General features: G+C 37.4%; 1 protein-coding gene across 1 annotated transcript; it reads left to right on the forward strand.

The window, feature by feature from the left end:
- The first annotated feature begins 2,132 nt into the window (after window positions 1–2,132).
- On the forward strand, window positions 2,133–16,607 carry slc2a15b (solute carrier family 2 member 15b). The gene is made up of 12 exons (XM_038284671.1): window positions 2,133–2,286; window positions 4,010–4,108; window positions 5,743–5,903; window positions 6,035–6,159; window positions 7,297–7,442; window positions 7,748–7,880; window positions 7,965–8,152; window positions 11,144–11,254; window positions 12,312–12,413; window positions 12,701–12,776; window positions 14,769–14,896; window positions 16,346–16,607. Exons 1-12 carry the CDS (start codon window positions 2,242–2,244, stop codon window positions 16,571–16,573), a joined length of 1,542 nt encoding a protein of 513 aa, XP_038140599.1. The 5' UTR covers window positions 2,133–2,241; the 3' UTR covers window positions 16,574–16,607.
- The last annotated feature ends 4,554 nt before the right edge of the window (window positions 16,608–21,161 follow it).

Genomic DNA, 21,161 nt, shown 5'->3' on the forward strand with positions numbered 1-21,161 from the left:
ATCAAGAAAAATGCTGGAGAAATCGGTGTAAAGATAAAAATGTTCATGTGAGGGGAGGGACCAACGCTGTTGCACCATGCTTTACTTCTCAACCATAGAACCTGTTTAAACTAATAATCAATTAGAAAACTTTTCAAAAAGCCCACATGAAAAACTAATCTTCCTGTGTTCAAGGTACAACCAAAGTAGCTGCCCAACTATCCACTGAGACTGAGTTTTCCATGATCAGTTAATAAACTGAATATATTAACAGCACCTGGCTGAAACACACCCTCCTAATCCTATGGGGGCCGCAAGGATCGCATTGTTTATGCGTTGTTTCTAAATTGAAAGTTAAGAATTGTGAGTTTTCTCCAACTGAAATGCAAATACAAAAATCATAAAGAGAGAACCCACGTTTACCCTGACAAGCAGATTGATTAGAACCGAAGAAATGTTTATACAGCAAAACAAAATGTCCTTATTCAACTGGAGGGAGTAATTAACTAAATATACAACAGGTGCAGCAACAGATGAAGACCAGGTGTGAGTGGAGAGCAGAAAGTAAGAAAAACTAAGGAAACAGTCATCATACCATCAGGTATGACCAGGGTGGAGTCAAATGAACAATAGATTTCTACAAACTTGACTAATAACTATAAAATCTGTTGTATATGAAAAAAAACAAAGTTGATATATGTATCAGTGATCACCTAATAATATGGTAAAATGTCTTAAGTAGAACATGTTTTGAGGATGAGTGTGGGTGTTTTAAGTTCACTTGTTTGAATCAGAGGGAAGATGAACTTCTGAACTGATTTGCAGTGCAATCAGAAGGGAGGCATTAAACACCGTAACTAACGCCTTTATGGCGAAGAGCAGGAAGAATGTATACAAAGGATGTCAGATGGTGCTACAGTATAGCTTTATTTCAGTGGGTTTAGTCTCAGGTGGAACAAAACAACATTTCATTATTTAGTTTAGTTTTTAAACTAAAAAAAAAAGAAAATATACCACAACTCTGTAAAGAGGACTTTATAATCAGTCATTTTTTTCTGACGATTAACCTAAATTATAATGCTTTCATGTAATGTAATGGAGATGAGATGAATGGGACTTCTTACTTCTCACTACAAATACAAGTCAGTCATGTTTACACTATTACCGTACCTTCTGTTAGCTGTTGTAAACAAATGGCCATTGTTGTTGCCCCCATTATTCAAGATGCTGCCATCATTCATCAGTGTGGCTCACACCGAATGGAATGAATGGAAAGCATAGAGGTTAGTGCCCCTAAGGTAAAGAAGTCGAGAACTCAGATACAACCTTAAAAAAAAAATACCATAAAGCATGCAGTCCTTTAAGACACTCCATTTTGACTAAAACTAAATCCAAACCAAGCAGGAGTAAATCCAAAAATCCAAACAGGACATGAATCACTGCGAAAATATAATTAGAAAGGCAATTTTCTAGCTAAAGGTGGACTTGTCTTGCTAGTATGCTTCAGATTTGTAATGGAAACTAACAATTAGATATTCTTCAGGACCTTCTGCTAGAGAGCAAAATTAACTATTTGTTGAAGCATGACCTTTGAGTTTTTATATGCCTGCAGCACCTTTGATGTTATGGAGTCTTTTAAGACTTCCTGGAAGTGCCATCAATGAGCTGTAGGAATAATCAAATTGAGCCATAATTGTGATATAAAGTTGCTCTCTCTTGAAAATGAAAAGACTCTAAAGCTATTTTTTTATTACTTAACAAAAAACGTGTAAAAACAAAAAAACAAACACAAAAAGGTGGTAAATACAGGGGTTATATATGCATATTTATAGATAGTATGGCTGCAGCCCTATAACGAAATCATATGAAACCACAAAACTAATATCAGAGAATCTCTATAAGCTTCATATGCATCTGGGCATTCTCTCGTCTAAATGTTTTTTTTTTTTAAACCCAATATATTCAGTGACTTGCTGTGTCTTAAAATCAATGGACACTAAAGATGACCCACAGGGCTCATGTGATCCCTAATGAACCGGATCCAGTGGGACCAATTCATGGCTGGTTTAGGGAAGGATCAGGAGCGTGATAATAAGTTGGTTAATTCCACCCATCGTTCGGACGCGCCTCCTCATGACCACATGAGCAATGGGAGGAATCTACAAATAGGAGAAGTGAGGAGTTTTAACAAGTTCCTTAGATGAGCTTCTCCCCATCTCCATCAAGCTGATTATACCCGAGGAGGAATTATTCATGACATAAATGGCGGAGGAGTTATTAAAAGAAAATGCTGCAAAGATCACTGGGGTGAGCTGAAACCTTTTTTATGCTGATATTTCCCTTACAAAATGAGTCTTTCAATGTGTGAAAGAAACTATACACATGTCTAACATGAACAGAGATGTAATTTTAAATGTTTTTGTCAATAAAAGTACAGTTCTAAAAGAACTACTATACTATGGAGAGGTTTGACTAAAGTAGGGCTGCAACTAACGATTATTTTGATGATCGATTAACCTTTGATAATTTTTTCAATGTATTAATTAATAATCCGTTAGCAAAGGTTCCTTAAAGAAGATTTTCTTTATTAAATTAAACCCAGTGAACTAAAACTGGATCGTTCTGACAGACAAAAACATTTTTTTTAATCTTAAATCCAAAATGTTTATATACTTTTTTTATTTTAATTTAATTTTGGTATAATCACTGCTCTAAGTGGGTTGCTCTTTCAGCTAAAGACATGTTTTAGGGTCTCTGTACTCCAGCTAAAGATTAATCGATAATAAATTAGTTGACGATTATTTCAGTAATTGATTAATCATGACTAATATGATTAATTGTTTCAGCACTAGACTAAAGTAATGCAACATGTGAGGGCTTTAACATTAAATATATAATCTACTGAAGGTGATACTGACTGTTGGGCTTTCTCAGCTCCGGGCTATTTTAATGTCTCTTAACTTTCTCCATTCCCAACTTAGATTTATTTTGAGAACACAGAAGCTAGTATTTTCCCTGCCAACAGTTTTACTCATTTGCACTCAACTGGTGTAAAACAAAGAAAATATCTTCAAAGCATGAATATGATTAAGGGAAACCATGAGAATCCTCTGCATCAGACTCTCAAACAACAACAGAATATCCTCTGTCAGAGGCTTTTTCTGACCCATTGTAAAAAAGACCTCTACAGGAGGTACTTCCTACCTGTAGTAAATAACATCTACAACAAATCATTGAAGAAGCCCATATAATATGAATTGAAACATTTCATTTTTCTTTAGGACTGCATGTTAAATATATCTTAAAGATCTTGGCCTGTTTTATATTTTTCTGAATTCCAAAGATAGTGGAACATTTGATGTGTGTGGGCTTTTTTTTTTTTTTTTTTACCTCAGGAGATGTTAAAGGTATAGTGGAGGATTGTCTTTTTCCGGGGGGATCCTCAAAATAAATGGTCCTTCTTATTGTCAATCATGCTGGTGATATGTTTACGTAAGGCTGTCCTACGTGCTCATCCCCATTTTCACTTACCGGTGTGGTGAGTCTGACATAGTGGAAAAATTGCAAACCTTCTTTTGAAAAGTAAGCTTTTGTGAGCGATGCAAACAACAACTTATAAACAGAGCTTGCATGAGGAGAAATGGGCTTGTGAATGCTCTCGCATCTGTTTAATAGGTGTTCCCTCTCGAGAGCGGGAACAGGATTATGCATGTTATTTTTTTTTTAAGTAAAGAGGGTGGGTCTTTTCAAAAATTCATGAAAATCCTCCACTAAACCTTTAATGAGTACTTGAAAAGCCTTTTTTACCAAATACTTCTTTCTTGTTTGGTTACTCTTTACTCTCGCTAACTAGACATAAAAACATTTCTTGATCATAAAAGCATTGCTTTGTTCCAAAGTTTAGTTTTTCACACCTCTGGGATTGTAAAAGTCACTTGCTTTATTTACCAGTGTCATTCATTAGTTTGAAACTGACAAAGTTTGTCTTTTGTTCTTTTTCTCATTTGCATATTTATTCTCGCCTATTCAGAATCTCACATGGTCATTGTTGGCTGTGGCTTTCTTGGCCTCGTTCGGCAGCTCGATGCTCTATGGCTTCAATTTGGCTGTTGTCAACTCACCTGCTGAGGTTGGTTCAAGCAAATTCTTTCCCCCGTCTAAAACTTAATCTAGATCCTTTTGCTAGGGGGGTATGAGTAATTTAGTGACTCTAAGGTTTTAGACATCTAAGGTGTATCCGATCCTCTAATCAAATAAAGTTGTATTATTATTCTAAATCTATGTAACACTGTCTGTCACGTGCTCCTCATGTGGGTCTGTGCATCAGCTTTAGCATGTCATTGATGTTCTTCACCTCTTAATCCATCATCTGTTCTGTTCTGCTCCTTTGCTGTGGAATTTGCTGCGGTGCAGCAACTAAGCTGTGAGCATTTCTGTTTTGACACGGATAACCCTTTTCTGAAGCAGAAAAACTCCTTTTTATAATGGAGTCATTGGCTTACTGGGGAACCTTTTACATTGCCTTTCTTCAGCTACAAACAATACAGGTTCCTGCAATACAGGATTCCCTGGGAAATACTGTAGAAATGGGAAACCTAAGGGAATTTGATGATACTGATCAGAAATCAGGATAATGACGCTTTGAGGTATAATAATCCCTGTATGGTTTTATTAAATAAGATACGATAATGTTGGGATTTTAATGTCTTTAACAAGCAAACAATATAACTGAGACAACAAAATATGTAAAAACCAATCCATCACAGGAAACCAGGGGTTCCTTATTAAATGCATTGCTGTTTGATGACACCTCAGCTTTTTGAGTATTAAAATATCTATTTAGATATTTTGATAAATGGCCTGTACTTAGTCAGGAGACTTAACCAAAGCACTTTACACTACATTCACACACACACACACACTGACAGTGGCAAGCTACATTGTAGCCACAGCTGCCCTGGGGCTCACTGACAGCAGCGAGGCTGCGGTACACTGGTGCTACTGGGCCGTCTAACCACAATCAGTAGAAAATGCAGGTGAAGTGTCTTGCCCAATGACATGACACTGAAAACCCTTCGTTTTCAGAGAAAGCTCCTATATCAACCCCCCACTGTTGCCCCATGTGTCTCTGATCATGTGGAAATCAGACTAGAGGGACACAAACAAAGAAGTAGAAGGCCCCAATTTTTTTTTTCCTGGCACAAATGAGAGAACATTGTTGATTTTAGACAAGTGATCAAAAATTCATCCTGTAACCTCAGACATTAATCACCATTATTAGGCTTATTTAAAAGGAACTTTTTAAGTTTTGTTTTACAAGTAGAACAAACAGGAAGCAAATTCTTCCTCAAAGAAGCGTAAATTCTTGCATGGGTTAAATGGAACAGTGTTTCATACAATATATGTTAAAGCTGCTAGTTTAAAAAAATAAAATCTAAGCTAGTAATTTTTCTCCCTGCTAAAAAGAATAAAATCAGTAATATTTATGTTGTCTAAATAAATAGCATCCCTAAAGAACAACTAGATTGAGTTTAATTTCTCTTCAGCTAAGTTTGAGCCTTTCATTTATCTAAATATTTATAGAAACTGCTGGGTGGCGTTGTAATGAATATCATTTAGAATAAAGAGATGACACCTTAACCTTTCTTACACATCAAATGTTTTTTGTCTTTATTTTAGGAATTAAATAAATTTGTACTTGAGATTTGTATTCAATTCTTTAAAATGTTAGAAATAAATATGATAGTATTTCTCTTCCACAAGTACATCAAAGCCTTCTACAACGAGACGTTAACTGAGAACCATCACTGGCATCTGGATGAGCATTTCTTGACGGTCTTATATGCCCTAACTGTTTCCATCTTTGCCATCGGTGGGATGACTGGTGCGTTGCTGGTGGGAAGACTTGTCACTAAATATGGAAGGTTAGAGTGGATGCAAATAATTTACTTACATGTTTTGCTTGTATAACAACTCTTGCTTTTTTTTCCTGATTATCAAACACTGCCTAAATTTTTAAAAAGGATGAGCTCTTACAGATAATGTGTTTGAACAGAAAAGGGACACTGGTCAGATCCACCATTCTGGTGTTTATTGGAGGGACTTTGATGGGCTTCAGCAGATGGTTCAGGGATCCCTGGATGGTCATTGCAGGACGTTTCATCACAGGAGTCCATTCAGGTAGGCCTGCCTGCTCAAAAACAGAAAAAAAATATTGCTTTTGTTTATGCCTGCTTGTAAACAATTAGGGTGTTGAACTAAAATCTGAACTAAATTACTGAAGCAATAGAAGACCTCAGGATCAAGAGGTGAAGAGACTTCTGCGTCCAGAGACATACAGAATTAGCTAAAGTGTTTCATTTGTGGGGGAAGAAACAAGCTAACAAAACATACCGGTAAACCAAAAGCAGATAGGAGCTAGGCAGAACCGTATTATAGAGTATTTCTAAAAGAAAAGAGAGGTTTTGCAGCCAGGATGAACTAGAACGTAGTATTGAATTCTTGTTTTCACTTCCAACTATGGAGCCTCTCACAAACCATGAAGTAAAATGTTTACAAGTAAAAGAGTGGGAGCCATTAACTTATTTGACCAAATTGGCAAAGACCAGGATGTCATTAAAGTTACCAAATGCTTTTAACAGTATATTTTATGTTTCCTTTAACTGCTTAGTCTTGTTTTCATAAATTTTACAATGAAAAGAGTTTCCTATACCTGAATTATTTTTTTTTATCTAATATTTTGAATAATTATATATTGTACTGGTAAAAATAAAACCAGAATTTGTTAAAATTTAGTTTGTTTTATTACATTGCTTTCAAATATTTACCAGATTTTATAATGAGTTAATGGTATAGTGGTGGAGGATGTTCTTTATCCGGGTGGATCATCAAAATAAGTGGTCCTCCTAATTGTCAATCATTCTGTTGATATGTTTACGTAAGGCCGTCCTACGTCCTCATCCCCATTTTCACTTACCAGAGGTGAGTCTGACATAGTGGAAAGATTTCAAATCATCTTTTGGAAATTAAACTTGTACGAGCGATGCAAACAAGCACCTTTTAAACAGAGCGTGCAGGAGGAGAAATGGGCTCCTGCATGCTCTCACATGCTTTTGATAGGCATTCCCCCTCGAGAGCAAGTACAGGGTTGTGTATGTGCATTTTTTTTTTTTTTTTTTTTTTGTAGTGGAGAGCACAATTTTCAATCTATGTGAAAATAAAAGTTAAACTTAAGAAGATAATTGATCTCATTTCATTTATCAAAGAATAGAGATCAACAAAATAACATTTTGAAACCCAGACTTTTTTTTTTTTCAGGGATTTCTCTCAGCGTAGTGCCCATGTACCTTGGAGAGATCGCCCCCAAGAACCTTCGAGGGTTTCTAGGTCTCGTTCCCAGTATCCACATCTGCATTGGAGTTTTCATTGCTCAGGTCCTTGGGCTCTCTGAACTGCTGGGAAAGGTACTGAATTTTGTGGAGCGGGGGTGGGGTGGGGGTGGGGGGCTTGGGACGGAAGTTTCTGCAAGACTCATAATGTATCAACACATAAATAAGAAAATATCAGTTTGTTCTTTCAGGCCTAAGAAATTCAAGTAATGTGAACAGCAGCATAGAAAAGCAAAGATGGCCTTAAATACCTATAGTTTTATTAATTCCCTCTGGAGAGGGTTTCATTTGGTTTTACACCATGATTTGCAGAATTTCCTGTACAGACAACAGGAAAGTTACAGGACACTGAAAATGTCTGTCTTTATGTCTACTCACAGGAGGAACATTGGCCCCTGCTCCTCTCCCTTGTCTTGTTTCCTACTTTGGTCCAACTGATGCTGTTGCCCTGGTTTCCCGAGAGTCCAAGATACCTGCTGATAGACAAAGGAAATGTCTACGCAACTGTAAAAGGTTAGATAATCAACCTTTTTTTCATTTCTGTTTTACATGTTATGAAACTTAAAGTGGAATGTAAAATCTCTCGTTCTTTTCCAGCCCTGAAGTATTTCCGTAAAAAGGGAAATATCCAAGCTGAGGTTGAGGAGATGCAGGAGGAGCAAAGGTCACTCTCCTCCGTGAAGACCCTCTCTGTCCGCCGTCTACTCATGGACCGCTCTGTCCGCTGGCAGGTCCTCACCACCATGGTGGTCAACATTGGCATGCAGCTGTCTGGTATTGATGCGGTGAGTGGTAAAAAAAAAAAAAAAAGCTGTAGCTTTATTGTCTTTTTCATTTTGCATGTGCATCATTCTGTGCACTTAATGTGAAAACGAGAGTTCATATTGCCGCAGATCCCAGCTGGGCTCCTTCCTTCTGTCCATACATCACAGAGTCACACAGTACTACACCCGCTGAATAACTATGCTGAGGGCGACATGATCACGGCTCATTATCTCTCTCAGTGTTACCTCACCTAACAAGGTCCACCCATCTGAACGTAAAATAGAGCACATCTTTGTGCTCATTGCTTTGTGTGGATGGAAGCTCCGGGCATGCTGGCTCATAGTGGCATCATCTCCCGGCAGGGGGACTTCCTGCTGGGTCGCTTGGTCCCAGCTGTTCCACAAAGGAAATCTGCAAGGATTCACACGTGCAAATAAATCCACATGCCCAAAACAAAAATTTAGAAAAGAAATTGCATTCAGCATTTCAATTAGTGATTTATCACTTTCCATTGGCATTGAAACAAAAGCTGTACCTGACCTTGTGCAGTAGTATTTAAACTCAGATGTATTTAAGAGTGCCATGGAAAAAGGTGCTGAATAGAAATTGATGCCTTATCTTTCTGATTATTATTTGTAAATGAAATAAGAAAATTATGTTTTTCCATGACATTAAAATCCTAATAACCTTTAATGAGATTTGTGGGTGTATCATGAAAAATTTTTTGGTAACTGTTCGTTGAGGGGTAAAATAAGGAATTCTTCAGTTTTTTGTATGACTAGTTCTAGTTGTTGACATGTAGAGCAATGGGTCAGAGGGCAGCGAGTGTTGCGGATTGAAGTGCAGTGCACACAAACTGTTTTAATCAGTCTCTAACTCATGCAAGTTACACAAAGAAGATTATTTACTCTCAAGTATTGTAAAACTAATATCACATTAAATTATATGAATCAAAATTCTGTTTTGACAACAAAACGAGCTTTAATCTGAATCAAGTGGACTTTCACTCATTGTAAGTCTTTTCTCTTTAACACTTTTGACACCCGCTGTGGAATCTTCAGTTCTTTCAGCTCATACTAGAAATAGCTGGTCCAAGTCCGATGCAAATCAACAACTCACCCATCATTCTTCTGGATACTTGGAGTTTGTTGTTTAAAATAAGTTTTGGTGTTTTGAATTCTGTAAACTCTTCAGAATGAGTTGCAGCAGAAAGCTGTATATGTATGAGAGCTGAAACTGAAATCCTCCCCCTGTGTTAAGTGTTGGCCTGTCTTATTTGACAAAAATTTTTTTTTTTTTACCCCTCTTTCAAACCATCGGTCCTCTCTTTCAAAGATCTAAACTTCTTGGTTTTCAGAGGTGTGTTTGTTTTTTTAGGTGGAAGTATACAGCTAACTGTTTCCCATAGCTGGGCTACACTGAGGGCCACGTAGTAGAAAAGTGGTAACCAAACAAAAGACTGTTTTGGGTATTATCCTTTGTAATGTATGCTCAGTGCTGTTTAAACTGGGTAGGATTTTTTGCAGAACAATCTAAAAACTAAAGACACGATTTAAAGAAATAATTAAACCTCTAGTTTAAACAGTGAATATAAATCCTAGACAGCTTGGAATTATTTTATGCACACAACAACTGTACAAAACGGAAAGACACCAGCAATGACCTAAAAGCCTGTACTTACTTATGGCCTGTATTTATATGGCCGTTCAGGAGACCTGACCAAAGCGCTTTACACTACATTCAGTCATTTAGGCACACACTGATTGTGCTACAGTATGTTGTAGCCACAGCTGCCCTGGGGCTCACTGACAGAAGGAAGGCTAACATACACAGGTGCCACTCGGCCCCATGACCACCTAGCTTGGCAAGCCAGACTGATAGGACACATACACGGCGTATCGGTCTGGAAAGGAGCTTGTAGAGCTCGATATAAAAGGCGGGACTAACAGGATTAACATGGCAAATACAACCTTTTTAAAAAGAAATGACAAGCTGTCTATTGTTGAGTTTTTAAAGTTAGACCATTCTCTGTTAGAACATCAGAAGGGGCATCATTAAAACATTGCTCTGTTGCAGTCACCATCTTGCTGTGAAATTAACAGAAAAGCAATGAGAGTGACGCATCCTCAGTTCCTACTTTCTGTTCTGTGATTGGTCCAGCCAGATCTGGCCGGAATCAATGGCAGGTTATCAGACTGGTTTACAGCCAGCATGTATTACACAGAGTGTAATATAGTTTGAATGCCAAGCTACTAAACAACATCAGTAAGCAATGTGGGTGAAGTGTCTCATCCAAGGACATAACAATATGGAGAGCTTCTAAACTACTTTAATCCATTATAGGGGAGGAAAGGGGTTCACATGTGGGAAAACTTTTGGTAAACTGACCTTTTAGTTTGGTTCCTCAAACAACTGTTGTTTTAGCCATGTTAAAACAAAAATGGATATTACCATATAATACAGGAAGCTTAAAACCATGACAGGTAAAAAGACAAACGTCATGTTTTTTATGCATTAATATCTTTGTAGAGGACCTGCACTGCTCCACACTGTTCCCATTTACAAAAACCTTTTGAAAACTACACATGGTGACATTTTATTCTGTGCGAGCAAACTGTTTTCAAGCATACTCGAATACATATTTCAAAGTTGTAATATTGATGGAATGCAATGCGTACGATTCCTATATCAACAAGACAGGGTTGAACTACACTCTTCACATTTCTGTCCTCACCTCATCAATGATGGATGCTGCACCGGTAAAGTGTGATTGATGAGAACTCACAAATTAATTTCAAGGGGAGCACTTGTCAGCAATCCATGTTCATGAAACGCAGTAACTCAAATGCATAAGTGATGGTTGGACTAATGAAAATGATCAGTATAATGAATCATGTGAAAGCACAAAATGAAAAGACGGGAGTTTTGGCTCCTTAGAAAATGAGATAATCTGATTCTGAGTTTGTAATCAATCAGATTCCTCCGATAAACTTCCTCTTTCTGAATTTCAGATCTGGTTCTACACAAATGACATATTCAGGGATGCAGGAATCCCAGAACACGACATTCAGTACACAACAGTGGGGACTGGTGTCATAGAGGTCATTGCTGGATTGCTTGGGGTGAGAAAACATTTCCCATACATTAATGTGGCATTATTTTGCCTGTAATTGGTTTTATTTTACTGCAAATGTAATGAAATCCTGTAGACTAAAGGTCTTGTTATGGTTCTTTATTTTTTCTTTTGCATAAAGTTACAATTTCCTGATCTGATCTAAACTGTTGCATCCAGATCTCACTTAGGTACGACAGAGTTATTCCGACAGAGTATTCCGAGGTTATGAAAAGTAAAACTGATAAAAATTTTTATCATACAATTTCAGCTGTTTAAAACACTTTTGAGACACCAAGAACGTGCCGAAATGAACAAAGATTTGATTGGCTGTATGGTGTATAGTGGAGGTTGCTGCACACCCCTAGTCAGCTGGTTAAAAGAAGACTTTCTGAATTTATTTAGTTTGGCTGCTATATTGGTCAGGATTTTAGCTTAAAACAACTTGTAGATGAAAAAAGGAGTAAAAGGAGTTAAGTTAATGGATGGAGTTGACAGAAACTTTTCTCAAGTAAGATTAATGATACATTATATATTTACCCAAATTAAAGTAAAAGTACAACGCTATACTACTCGTAAAAGTTTTTTTTTTTAATTACTCAAGTAAATGTAACTGAATAGATGTACTGCGTAAATGTAAATACCCTTGGATTACTAGCCACATATTGTGGCGAAATGTCTAATATGAATTTGACAGGGGATCTGCAAGACACATCAGTGTCTGTTTCTTTATGTGCTATGCAAAATGTTCTTTTTTTTTTTTTTTCTTTAGTGGCTTTTGCAACTGAATAACAAATATATCACTGGTAGACACAGATCATCCTTTGAATACCTTACTTCAGAAAAAACTTATTATGTATGAATCAAGGCGACCTTAACAGCTGATTTATTTGAAGTAAAATAGAAAGAAATAAAGAATAGTAAAATACTTTTGAACAATATGGTACATATAAGAAAACATATGAATCTACAGAAGATATATCCTATAAATGCAAACACTTTCTGCCTTTGTACCTTTTAATTCCACTGATTACATTTATTCACCATCCAATCTTCTTCTTATTTAGATTTTAACTATTGAGCGATTGGGCCGCAGACCTCTTATTTACGGTGGATTCTTCGTCATGGGCCTCTGTTGTGCAGGAATCACAGTGTCAGTCCTGCTCCAGGTACATTTACATAAAAATGTCTCTTAAAACTTGTGTAGAGTTTGCTACATTAGAACCACTGTACGTTTGCTATCAGCTCTGATATCTACTGTCTGCCTCTTTTCTTGCATTGTTTGTGTCTGTAAACATTACCAACACGAGCAAGAAAGTAATTAAGTGTAATATTAAGTGAATGTCAAGGAACACCACATGGTACAAATGATGTTTTTGGTATCCTATAATCAAAATGATTGAGTGCAATTAAATGGATAGTCATTAGAAAATGTGTGAATTGTGTGACTTGGCAGGCGCAGTTGCCCTTCATGAAGTATATCAGCGTTGGCTGTGTTGTGGGGATCATCGCTGGCTTCTGCATAGGTCCAGGTAAAAGGAAACTTCCCTCTTTTCTCTGTTTTCTCAAAGGTCAAGCTGAAGCCATTTAGTCTGCAGATGCAGGCATTGTGTTTAAGGAGACACTCCCTCCTGGTGGAAACTTGTGGAACAGCAGGTTGCAAAGCTGAAGCCTAGTATTCATCCCCCTCCCCTGCAACAGCATGAAGAGATATTGTATTTCATTAGTCTTGTAAATTAGGAAATCCGTGCTGCCACACTGTAGCCATTTAGATGAGACGAGGGAAGAGAATTACGAGGCGTTAGTTTACAACCACGTCGAGCGGACCCATGAGGATGATGAATCGGACCAAATCTGGTGTACATAACGTCATTCATCAGTGCTGCAAAAATCTATAGCACAGAACAAGAAGGAGGATCTCTGTTCAAGCAATTAGACCTTTAATGGCTCATTGTTCACAAGCTTCCCCGTGATGAATACGGTTTCCTTCGAATGAAACCTTGCTCTCACAATGAGACGTTCCTAAACGTAGAGCACATGTTGACAAATGATGGCCTATAGTTATTCATCTGACAGTAATAAACCTCTCTGTCTGCTGTTAGCAGCCAAAGATAATGAGGACATCATTCTGGAGGATGATCATTAGAGCTTTGGCTAAAGCACAATCTAACAAAGAAAAATGTTTAGATTAAAGCCACCCCTCTGATGTAACTTATATTAGTAGAATTCCTTGCCAAGCTTTTTGCAGATACGCCTGCCTCTTCTAGACACTGACAACCATTCTCCTTTCTACGATTCCTCAGTTTTAACAGACAATAAATGAAATACAGGTAGGGAAACAAGTGTAACTTAAAGGAATAGTACACCCAAAACATGATTAGCCTTCATTTTCTACTCACCTCCATGCTGAACAACACTCTGGAGTACTTTTTTGATATCTCAAATGCATCTGGAGATCTGGGAGGCTTCTTGCTGTCTGCTGACATTCAAATAATGGAGGTCCATGGCGCCCGAGACAGAAAGGTCCATAAAAGTCCACAAAAACGTGTCAATATTCCTCCATACTGCTCGTCCAATGTAATCCAAGTGTCCTGAGTGGGTAGCATCCAGAATTTACTCGAAACGAAGTCATTTAGAATGTTTTTAGAGCATAAACAGTAGTGTATAGGATTACCTAATAGCGCCCCCATGCGCGCTCGCGATTCTACGGAAGCCGGCAGACCAAACCAGCGCATTCAGCTCGGCAAAGAACTCATGCTCTTCCTCAACACTGAAGTCCTCAGACATTTTTCTTTCGTTGTTTCTTTCTTTGCACAGGTAAACAGCACATTTCTTCTTCTACGCTTGCATTATCGGCAGACCAGACGCTGAATGCGCACTTTCTTCCGGTTTGGTCTGCCGGCTTCCGTAGAATCGTGAGCGCGCATGGGGGCGCTATTAGGAAATCCTATACACTACTGTTTATGCTCTAAAAACATTCTAAATGACTTCGTTTCGAGTAAATTCTGGATGCTACCCACTCAGGACACTTGGATTACATTGGACGAGCAGTATGGAGGAATATTGACACGTTTTTGTGGACTTTTATGGACCTTTCTGTCTCGGGCGCCATGGACCTCCATTATTTGAATGTCAGCAGACAGCAAGAAGCCTCCCAGATCTCCAGATGCATTTGAGATATCAAAAAAGTACTCCAGAGTGTTGTTCAGCATGGAGGTGAGTAGAAAATGAAGGCTAATCATGTTTTGGGTGTACTATTCCTTTAATAGCACTTTTGCTTTTGTTATATCATCATCTATTCATTTTGAATGAAGGCTATTGAATAGGGGGGTTATTATAAACTACTTGATGAATGAAGTTGCAGGTGTTCATTTTAAAACAGCGTTGGGTAATTAAATTTGATTTGTGGGATGTGAGGAGCCTTGGTTGAATAAAGTCTTTAAAATTATTGAATGTGAAGCAGAATGCTGCAGTTTTTGCCTTCGAAATAAAACAAATAATGCATGTGTGTTGTTTCTTTACAGCCGGTGTGCCTTACCTGATCACAGCAGAGCTCTTCAAGCAGTCTCACCGACCTGCTGCCTATACCATAGCAGGCTGCCTCAGTTGGTTTTCCAACTTCCTCATTGGCTTCGTCTTTCCTTTCCTAGAGGTCAGAAACTGAATCCATTGCATTCTGTTGGCTAATTTTACGTTCTTCTTATAAAGGTTTTTAGCTCTTCATTAATATAGCCACATGCGAAATTTCTATTTGTGCAAACGTTTCCCTTTCAAGTTGATTACTTTTTAAGTAGCCAGAAGGGAATGTTAAAGTTTCAAATATAGTGCCTTAAAAATTGTTCATCCCACTTAGTAAATAATTATCAGATTTTTTTTATTTTTAGGATCTCAGACCTCTGTGTATTTTATTGTGATTTTACAAGGAAGGCTAACACAAAGGGGCACATTAGTTTACAATTACAGAGCTAAAACGCGTAGAAACCATCTTTAGAAGTCATCTAATTACCAAATACAGCCCCATGTGTGAAAAGTAATCTCGTTATAAATCCAGTTGTTCTGCGGGGATCTCAGAGGTTTGTTAGACAACATTAGTGAAAAAACATCTTGACTATTAAATAACACAGCAGACAAACCATTGGGATGGTCATGGGAAGGTTCAAAGCCGAAATAGGTAAGAAAACATAAAAGTTAATGCTTAAAAAAGTTTGTAATCACAGCATTTTTCTATGCATCATCACCTAATGTATGTATGTTGCTGTATGTGTAACACTGTTAACTCACCTGCTGAGGGATAACATGCAGTAACTTCCTGAAACTAAATCTGATGCAAAGCATTTTAAGTTTTTTTTTTTTTTTGCACATAAACTAAATTACGGTAGTCACCCAAGAGAAAGGATATGATATTTCAGGAGGTTTACAGCTTGTAAACCTCCTGAAATGATTATAATCCACTGGTGCTTGTGTTTGTTGTTTTTAATTCGCGTACCTGTGCTGACCATTAATAAACTCTTATTATCAGTATGTGGGTCTTGTCATATTCAGGTCATTATGCTGCTCTGTGCATTATTGCTGCTAAGGTCTTGTTTTACAGGTTTATTCCTATATTTTATTTTCTCATCTCTTAATTCTTGTGTCCTTTTCAGTGGTCTTTCCCTTCACATTTAGTTAATCTTTTTCTGTCTCTTTGATTAGTCTTCCCCCTTTCCTCAGGATAAGAACAAAATAATTGTTTATTTTGCTTTCACTCCATTTATGTCAATTGATAGAGCATTAGAATGTAGAAAATGGCAGTTAATTAGGTGTAAAGTCCTTGCAGCAGAATTTATTTTTGAACCATATATAAAAAAAAACAGAATTTCAATAAATAAAACTAATATTTTATCATCCTAAAATGATAGTCAACATTTTTTGGAAAAATCAGATGAAATTCAAATTTTCCTAGTGAAATTATTTTCTACAAATCTGAAAGCATTTCATAAGTAGGGTTAGGCGTTAGGGTTAGGTTTAGGGTTGTGTGATGTTTTGTCTGACAAGCAGTTTTCTATGTTTTTAAAATCAGCTCCATAACACATTTGAATCATTTTGTGTTGTTCCTTTTCAGGAAGCTACAGGTCCATACTGTTACCTGATCTTCTGCGCGATCTGCTGGGGAGTTGCTTTGTACACCATATTTATCATTCCAGAAACCAAGAACAAAACATTCCTTGAGATCAGCCAAATGTTTAATACCAAAAACAGCATCAGGAAGGAAGAGCCGACACCAAACAGTCATTTGAAACTGGCACTGATGAACGGCTATGGATCGCTCGGGCTCCATGATGAAAACTGAAACATGGAAAGAAGACCACAGCCTCTGTGATGATCCTGTACTAAGCCTATAGGAGTACGATGACCCGCTGCACTCTTTAGATTCTCTCCTCCAAAAGAAAGTCTGAGAGACATTAATATACACACAAGAAAATAAAATATGGGCCTATTTGAAATGGTTTTGTTTATTCTCGTTGTTACATGTGATTATTACTAAGTTTATGTCCATGACAGAGAGGTTACACAGTCATGCATTTCAGCTTTAATGTTAGTCACATTTGCATCAGTTGTTTGCAGTCTCAAGGCTCTTTTGTTTGAACAATGGCAACTTCATAGTATTCATAGTTTATAGCAACTGTGTTAATCGGATTCTTTTAAACACCGCATGATTACTCTGATATAATAGTTTTGTTTGACCTTTATTAGTCAAATTCAATTATTATTTTACCAGTAAACAGGGCATCATGTTAAATATGCAGTAAATATACAGTTCCATAAGTCATTGTGTATTGGACTAAACAAAATGTAACAAGAATATGTTAATTGTGAACATTTTTATGTGATAAGAAAGTAAAACTATGGTTACTTCAAAAAATGTAAAAATTCTTTGGGTTTTATCTGACACTCTATCAGGTGACATATGCAACCTTCAATTGTTTTCTGGGGTTTTTTGATAAATCAATTTAAAGTATTGCATCACTGTTAACTGAAATGATAACATTATTCCGAAATCTTTGCTTAATAATGAAGAGGATGTGTTGTAAATTTATATTTTACCTTCACTGAATCAAAGCTTCAAATTCAACATTTCCTGTATACACATCCACAAGTTTTTTGGTGAATATCTTTAAACGGTTTGCATATTTAGAGCAAAGGTCACAAACCATTTTGAAGCTGAGAGCTGCTTCATGAATAGTTATATTTATTTTTATGGTCCTGCTGAAAGTTAAACCTTCCTTCCATTCTCCTTCGCTGACCAGCTCCCCTGTCCCTGTAGCAGAAAGCATCTCCTCAGCATGGGTCTACAACCAGTGTTGTCACCAGGTCCATTTCTAAAATGTTCTGGAGTTCACCCAAAAACTGGTGATTTTTTTGATATGTAATTGTATTGTATCTTTTCATTTTTTTTGTTCTTACAAATAATTCAATTAGATTTAGTTCATTCATAAAGCACCAATTTACAACATGTCATCTCAAGGTACTTTACAGAGACAATTTTCAACCATATCATACAGTCAGATTGCTTCAAAGTTTTTTATCTAAGGAAAACCAGGTGATTGCATTGAATCATTGGCTGAATTCGATCTCATTGGCTGCATCTTCCAAGAACACGTCTACCTGGAGTGGGTCCTTTGAAGTCTGTGAAAATAAGGAGGCCAGAAGAGTTTTGGCTATGAATTTAAACAGGTCTGTCACCTAGCAACCGTGACAGTTTAAACACAAAGCAGTTAAAGAATGAATACCCAACTTTTCAAAGCTCTTTCTTTTTACTTTTTTTTAATGTTTTTTTATTGTAAAGTGAACAAAGACTACATTCATGAGAATACAGAGAGGAATAAAGGTGACAACCACCTGCAGCATGAACAAATAAAAGCAAATGTAATTATATAAAAGGGGTAGAAAGATATAAGTAAAGCTAAACAACATATCCATAAAAATATATATATATCTGCAAAATCTCTTATATTCTACAACAAAAAATACATCAGTAAATTGTGCAAAATAGCAATTATAAAATAATAATCATATCAGATTTATAGTGCCCACACTGCAGATATATGACAATCCACAGTAACAGATGAAAACCTTTCGATAAATCAAACATTACGGCCACATATCTGACTCAATGACCATTAATAGATATATTTTCATTTATTTCAGAAAGAACTATTCACATACCTGTATTATATTAAACTGCATTTACATTATTCACCACTGTCTGGCGCCAAGTTCTTTTTTCCTCTGAGGACGGAGCAGCCGGCTTGCTTAGTCTCCCAATGAATCCTGGGATATCCGAGGCTACGTAGGCTACACCGGACCCATCCTTCAAATCGTCCAAAAAGAAGGATTCATTTGTCAGCCACATAACGAGGAGTCTTGGAATCCAAACAGACCTCGGTGCCTCGCTATGATGTAATCGGCCAACGAATCTGACCTCCGGAGGACGCAGCCCATGAATTCGAATTCAGCCATTAACTTGAAAACAATCCCTCACACCAAGCATGCTTGTAGCGACAGTGGAGCAGAAAAACTCCCTTTTAACTGGAAAAAATCTCCAGTAGAACCAGGCTCAGTGTGAGCAGCCATCTGCCGAGGCCGACTGGGATTCAAGGAGACAGAACCAGCGATACAAAAGGCAACTGGCATCCAGCTCCACAGGCGGGCCTGTCCATGAAACACACCGCCAGGCAGATGAGCTCCAAGTCAGCTCCCATGTCAGAGGAGGAAGAGAGCACAGACAGTCACAGTCAGAGAAACAGGACCACACTAAAAAACAGGCCAAGCTCCAACATCTATAAACAAAGGTGTTGATGGCAGCAGCACAGCTATTTCTCTCCAGGATGGTGTCACAGCCAAACAGGAACAGACCAGATGAAGCTACTATATTGAGAAAAAAGCAGAGAGATCATGTTAGAGATTTAATTAACAAATACTGTAGAATAAGAGAATAGAGAAAGAATGAAACATTATGATGGAAAGGTGTCCCTATGTCCTCCAGCAGTCTAAGCCTATAGCAGCATAACCTGAGCCCCTCTAATAATAAGCTTTGTCAAAGAGGAAAGTTTAAAGCCTTGCCTTAAAAGTAGACAGGGTGTCTGCTTCAAAGACTGAAACTGGTAGTTGGTTCCACAGGAGAGGAGCCTGATAACTAAAAGATCTGCCTCCCATTCTACTTTTAGAAATTCTAGGAACCACTAGTAAACCTGCAGATTGAGAGTGAAGTGCTCTGTTAGGAACATAAGGAACAATCATATCTCGGATATAAGATGGAGCGTGGACATTTAAGGCTTTATATGTGAGAAGAAGGATTTTAAATTCTATTCTGGATTTAAAAGGAAGTCAATGAAGAGAAGCTAGGATAGGCAAAATGGGATCTCTTTTTTAATTTTCATCTGCTGAAGGCTTCCTGATAGTAAAGAATTACAATAATCCAGCCCTGAAGTAAAACATGCATGGACTAGTTTCTTAATGTAACCCAGGGTAAAAATTGCCCTCAATCAGGCCTTTGCAGCTCCACTAAATAGAGTGACAATCAGTAACAGTGCATTCAGCAAATCACTGCATCAGAAGTGGTTATTCAGGCCTGCTCCAGCTTTCCCAATAGGGTGTGAGAGGGAGAGCTGGAGACAAAGGAGCTACAAGTTTGTCCTTTCAAACAATTAGTTCATCTATTTGTTTTTCATCCACTTTTAAAAACTCACAATCTAAAAACCATGTAGAGCTGAAAACCCAGTGAGCTTGGAGCCATGTTGTCACGCACTGAACTATATATGGAATTGTAGAGCCATGTTGTTGATTTGGTTAGCATGTTGATGGTGGTAGCCAGTTCTAATTGTTTATCAATTGTAACCTGATTTTACCTCTTAAATGCAATGTATGTGTTTAAAGTGGTCATAGAATGATTAGAGAATTTGGCGGTGGTCCTTAAGGTCTCTGAATAGGATGTGTAACATTGGTTGGGCTGAAACTGGCTAAGAGCAAATGAACAGCTGAGCATCAAACTTTGAGGGATCTTCTGATAGACAAAAATAAATAAATAAATAAAATAACATCCCCGAATTGAAGTTAATTCTGTGCTTCGTTTAAATTTGCCCATTTTATGGTGGAAGTTTAGAATCGTGCGATTTGCAGAGAAAGTAGGGGTCGATGGGGTTTGAACTTCTCTATACGTCCATTTCACCCACTGAACTATCGTTATTCATCTATGACAATGTTAACACAGGTTTGCATTCTATGACCCCTTTAAGGTAAGGAAATGCTGAGAACCTGAAATTCACTCCATACTGGTCTGATAAGAGTTTGATGATCTGTAGAATGTCCCCCCATGTCATTATACAGACACACAATTCATGATTCATCTCTTCTCCATTGGAAACAATTTGTGTTTGGACAGTTTCACCTTAAATAACCGAACAATCAAATCATGGACTTTTTAAATGTCTGTTTGTCAGACATTGTGCACATTCTGAGCACATTTATATTAAAGATCAACTGCAATATTAGTGCTGTCAAATGATTTAAAATTTTAATTGCTTAATGTCAACTCGAGATTAATTGCATATTTTATCTTTTTATTTCTGAAAGCGTAAATATGGGCATTTTAGAAATGCAATTTTGCAATAAATGACATGAAAAAAATAATGCTTAACAAAAAGGGTTTTTTTCAATTATTTTTCAAGCACTTTTAAAGCTACAGTGTGTAATTTTCAGCGACATCTAGCGGTCAGACTGCAGACTGCAGCAACATGAACGTCTCCCCCCCACCGCTTCTCCCCCCCAACAGTACGGCGAGCGTTACGGGACAAAATGTCTTCCACGACGTCCGCATCACCTACCTTCTCAAGTGATGAGGTTTGTTTACATAGATAATTTTACAGATAGTATTTCAT

This window comes from Cyprinodon tularosa, unplaced genomic scaffold, assembly GCF_016077235.1.
Source record: "Cyprinodon tularosa strain WSP-4 unplaced genomic scaffold, ASM1607723v1 ctg201, whole genome shotgun sequence".
In the NCBI taxonomy this organism is placed as follows: Eukaryota; Metazoa; Chordata; class Actinopteri; order Cyprinodontiformes; family Cyprinodontidae; genus Cyprinodon; species Cyprinodon tularosa.

What these genes read in the sequence shown, in the direction of transcription:
- slc2a15b (XM_038284671.1), top strand. Translation starts at nt 2,242, where the DNA reads ATGGCGGAGGAGTTATTAAAAGAAAATGCTGCAAAGATCACTGGG. An exon ending in AGCTGTCTGGTATTGATGCG is followed by an intron (nt 8,153 to 11,143) that starts GTGAGTGGTAAA and finishes TCTGAATTTCAG; the next exon opens with ATCTGGTTCTACACAAATGA. An exon ending in TCATTGCTGGATTGCTTGGG is followed by an intron (nt 11,255 to 12,311) that starts GTGAGAAAACAT and finishes CTTCTTATTTAG; the next exon opens with ATTTTAACTATTGAGCGATT.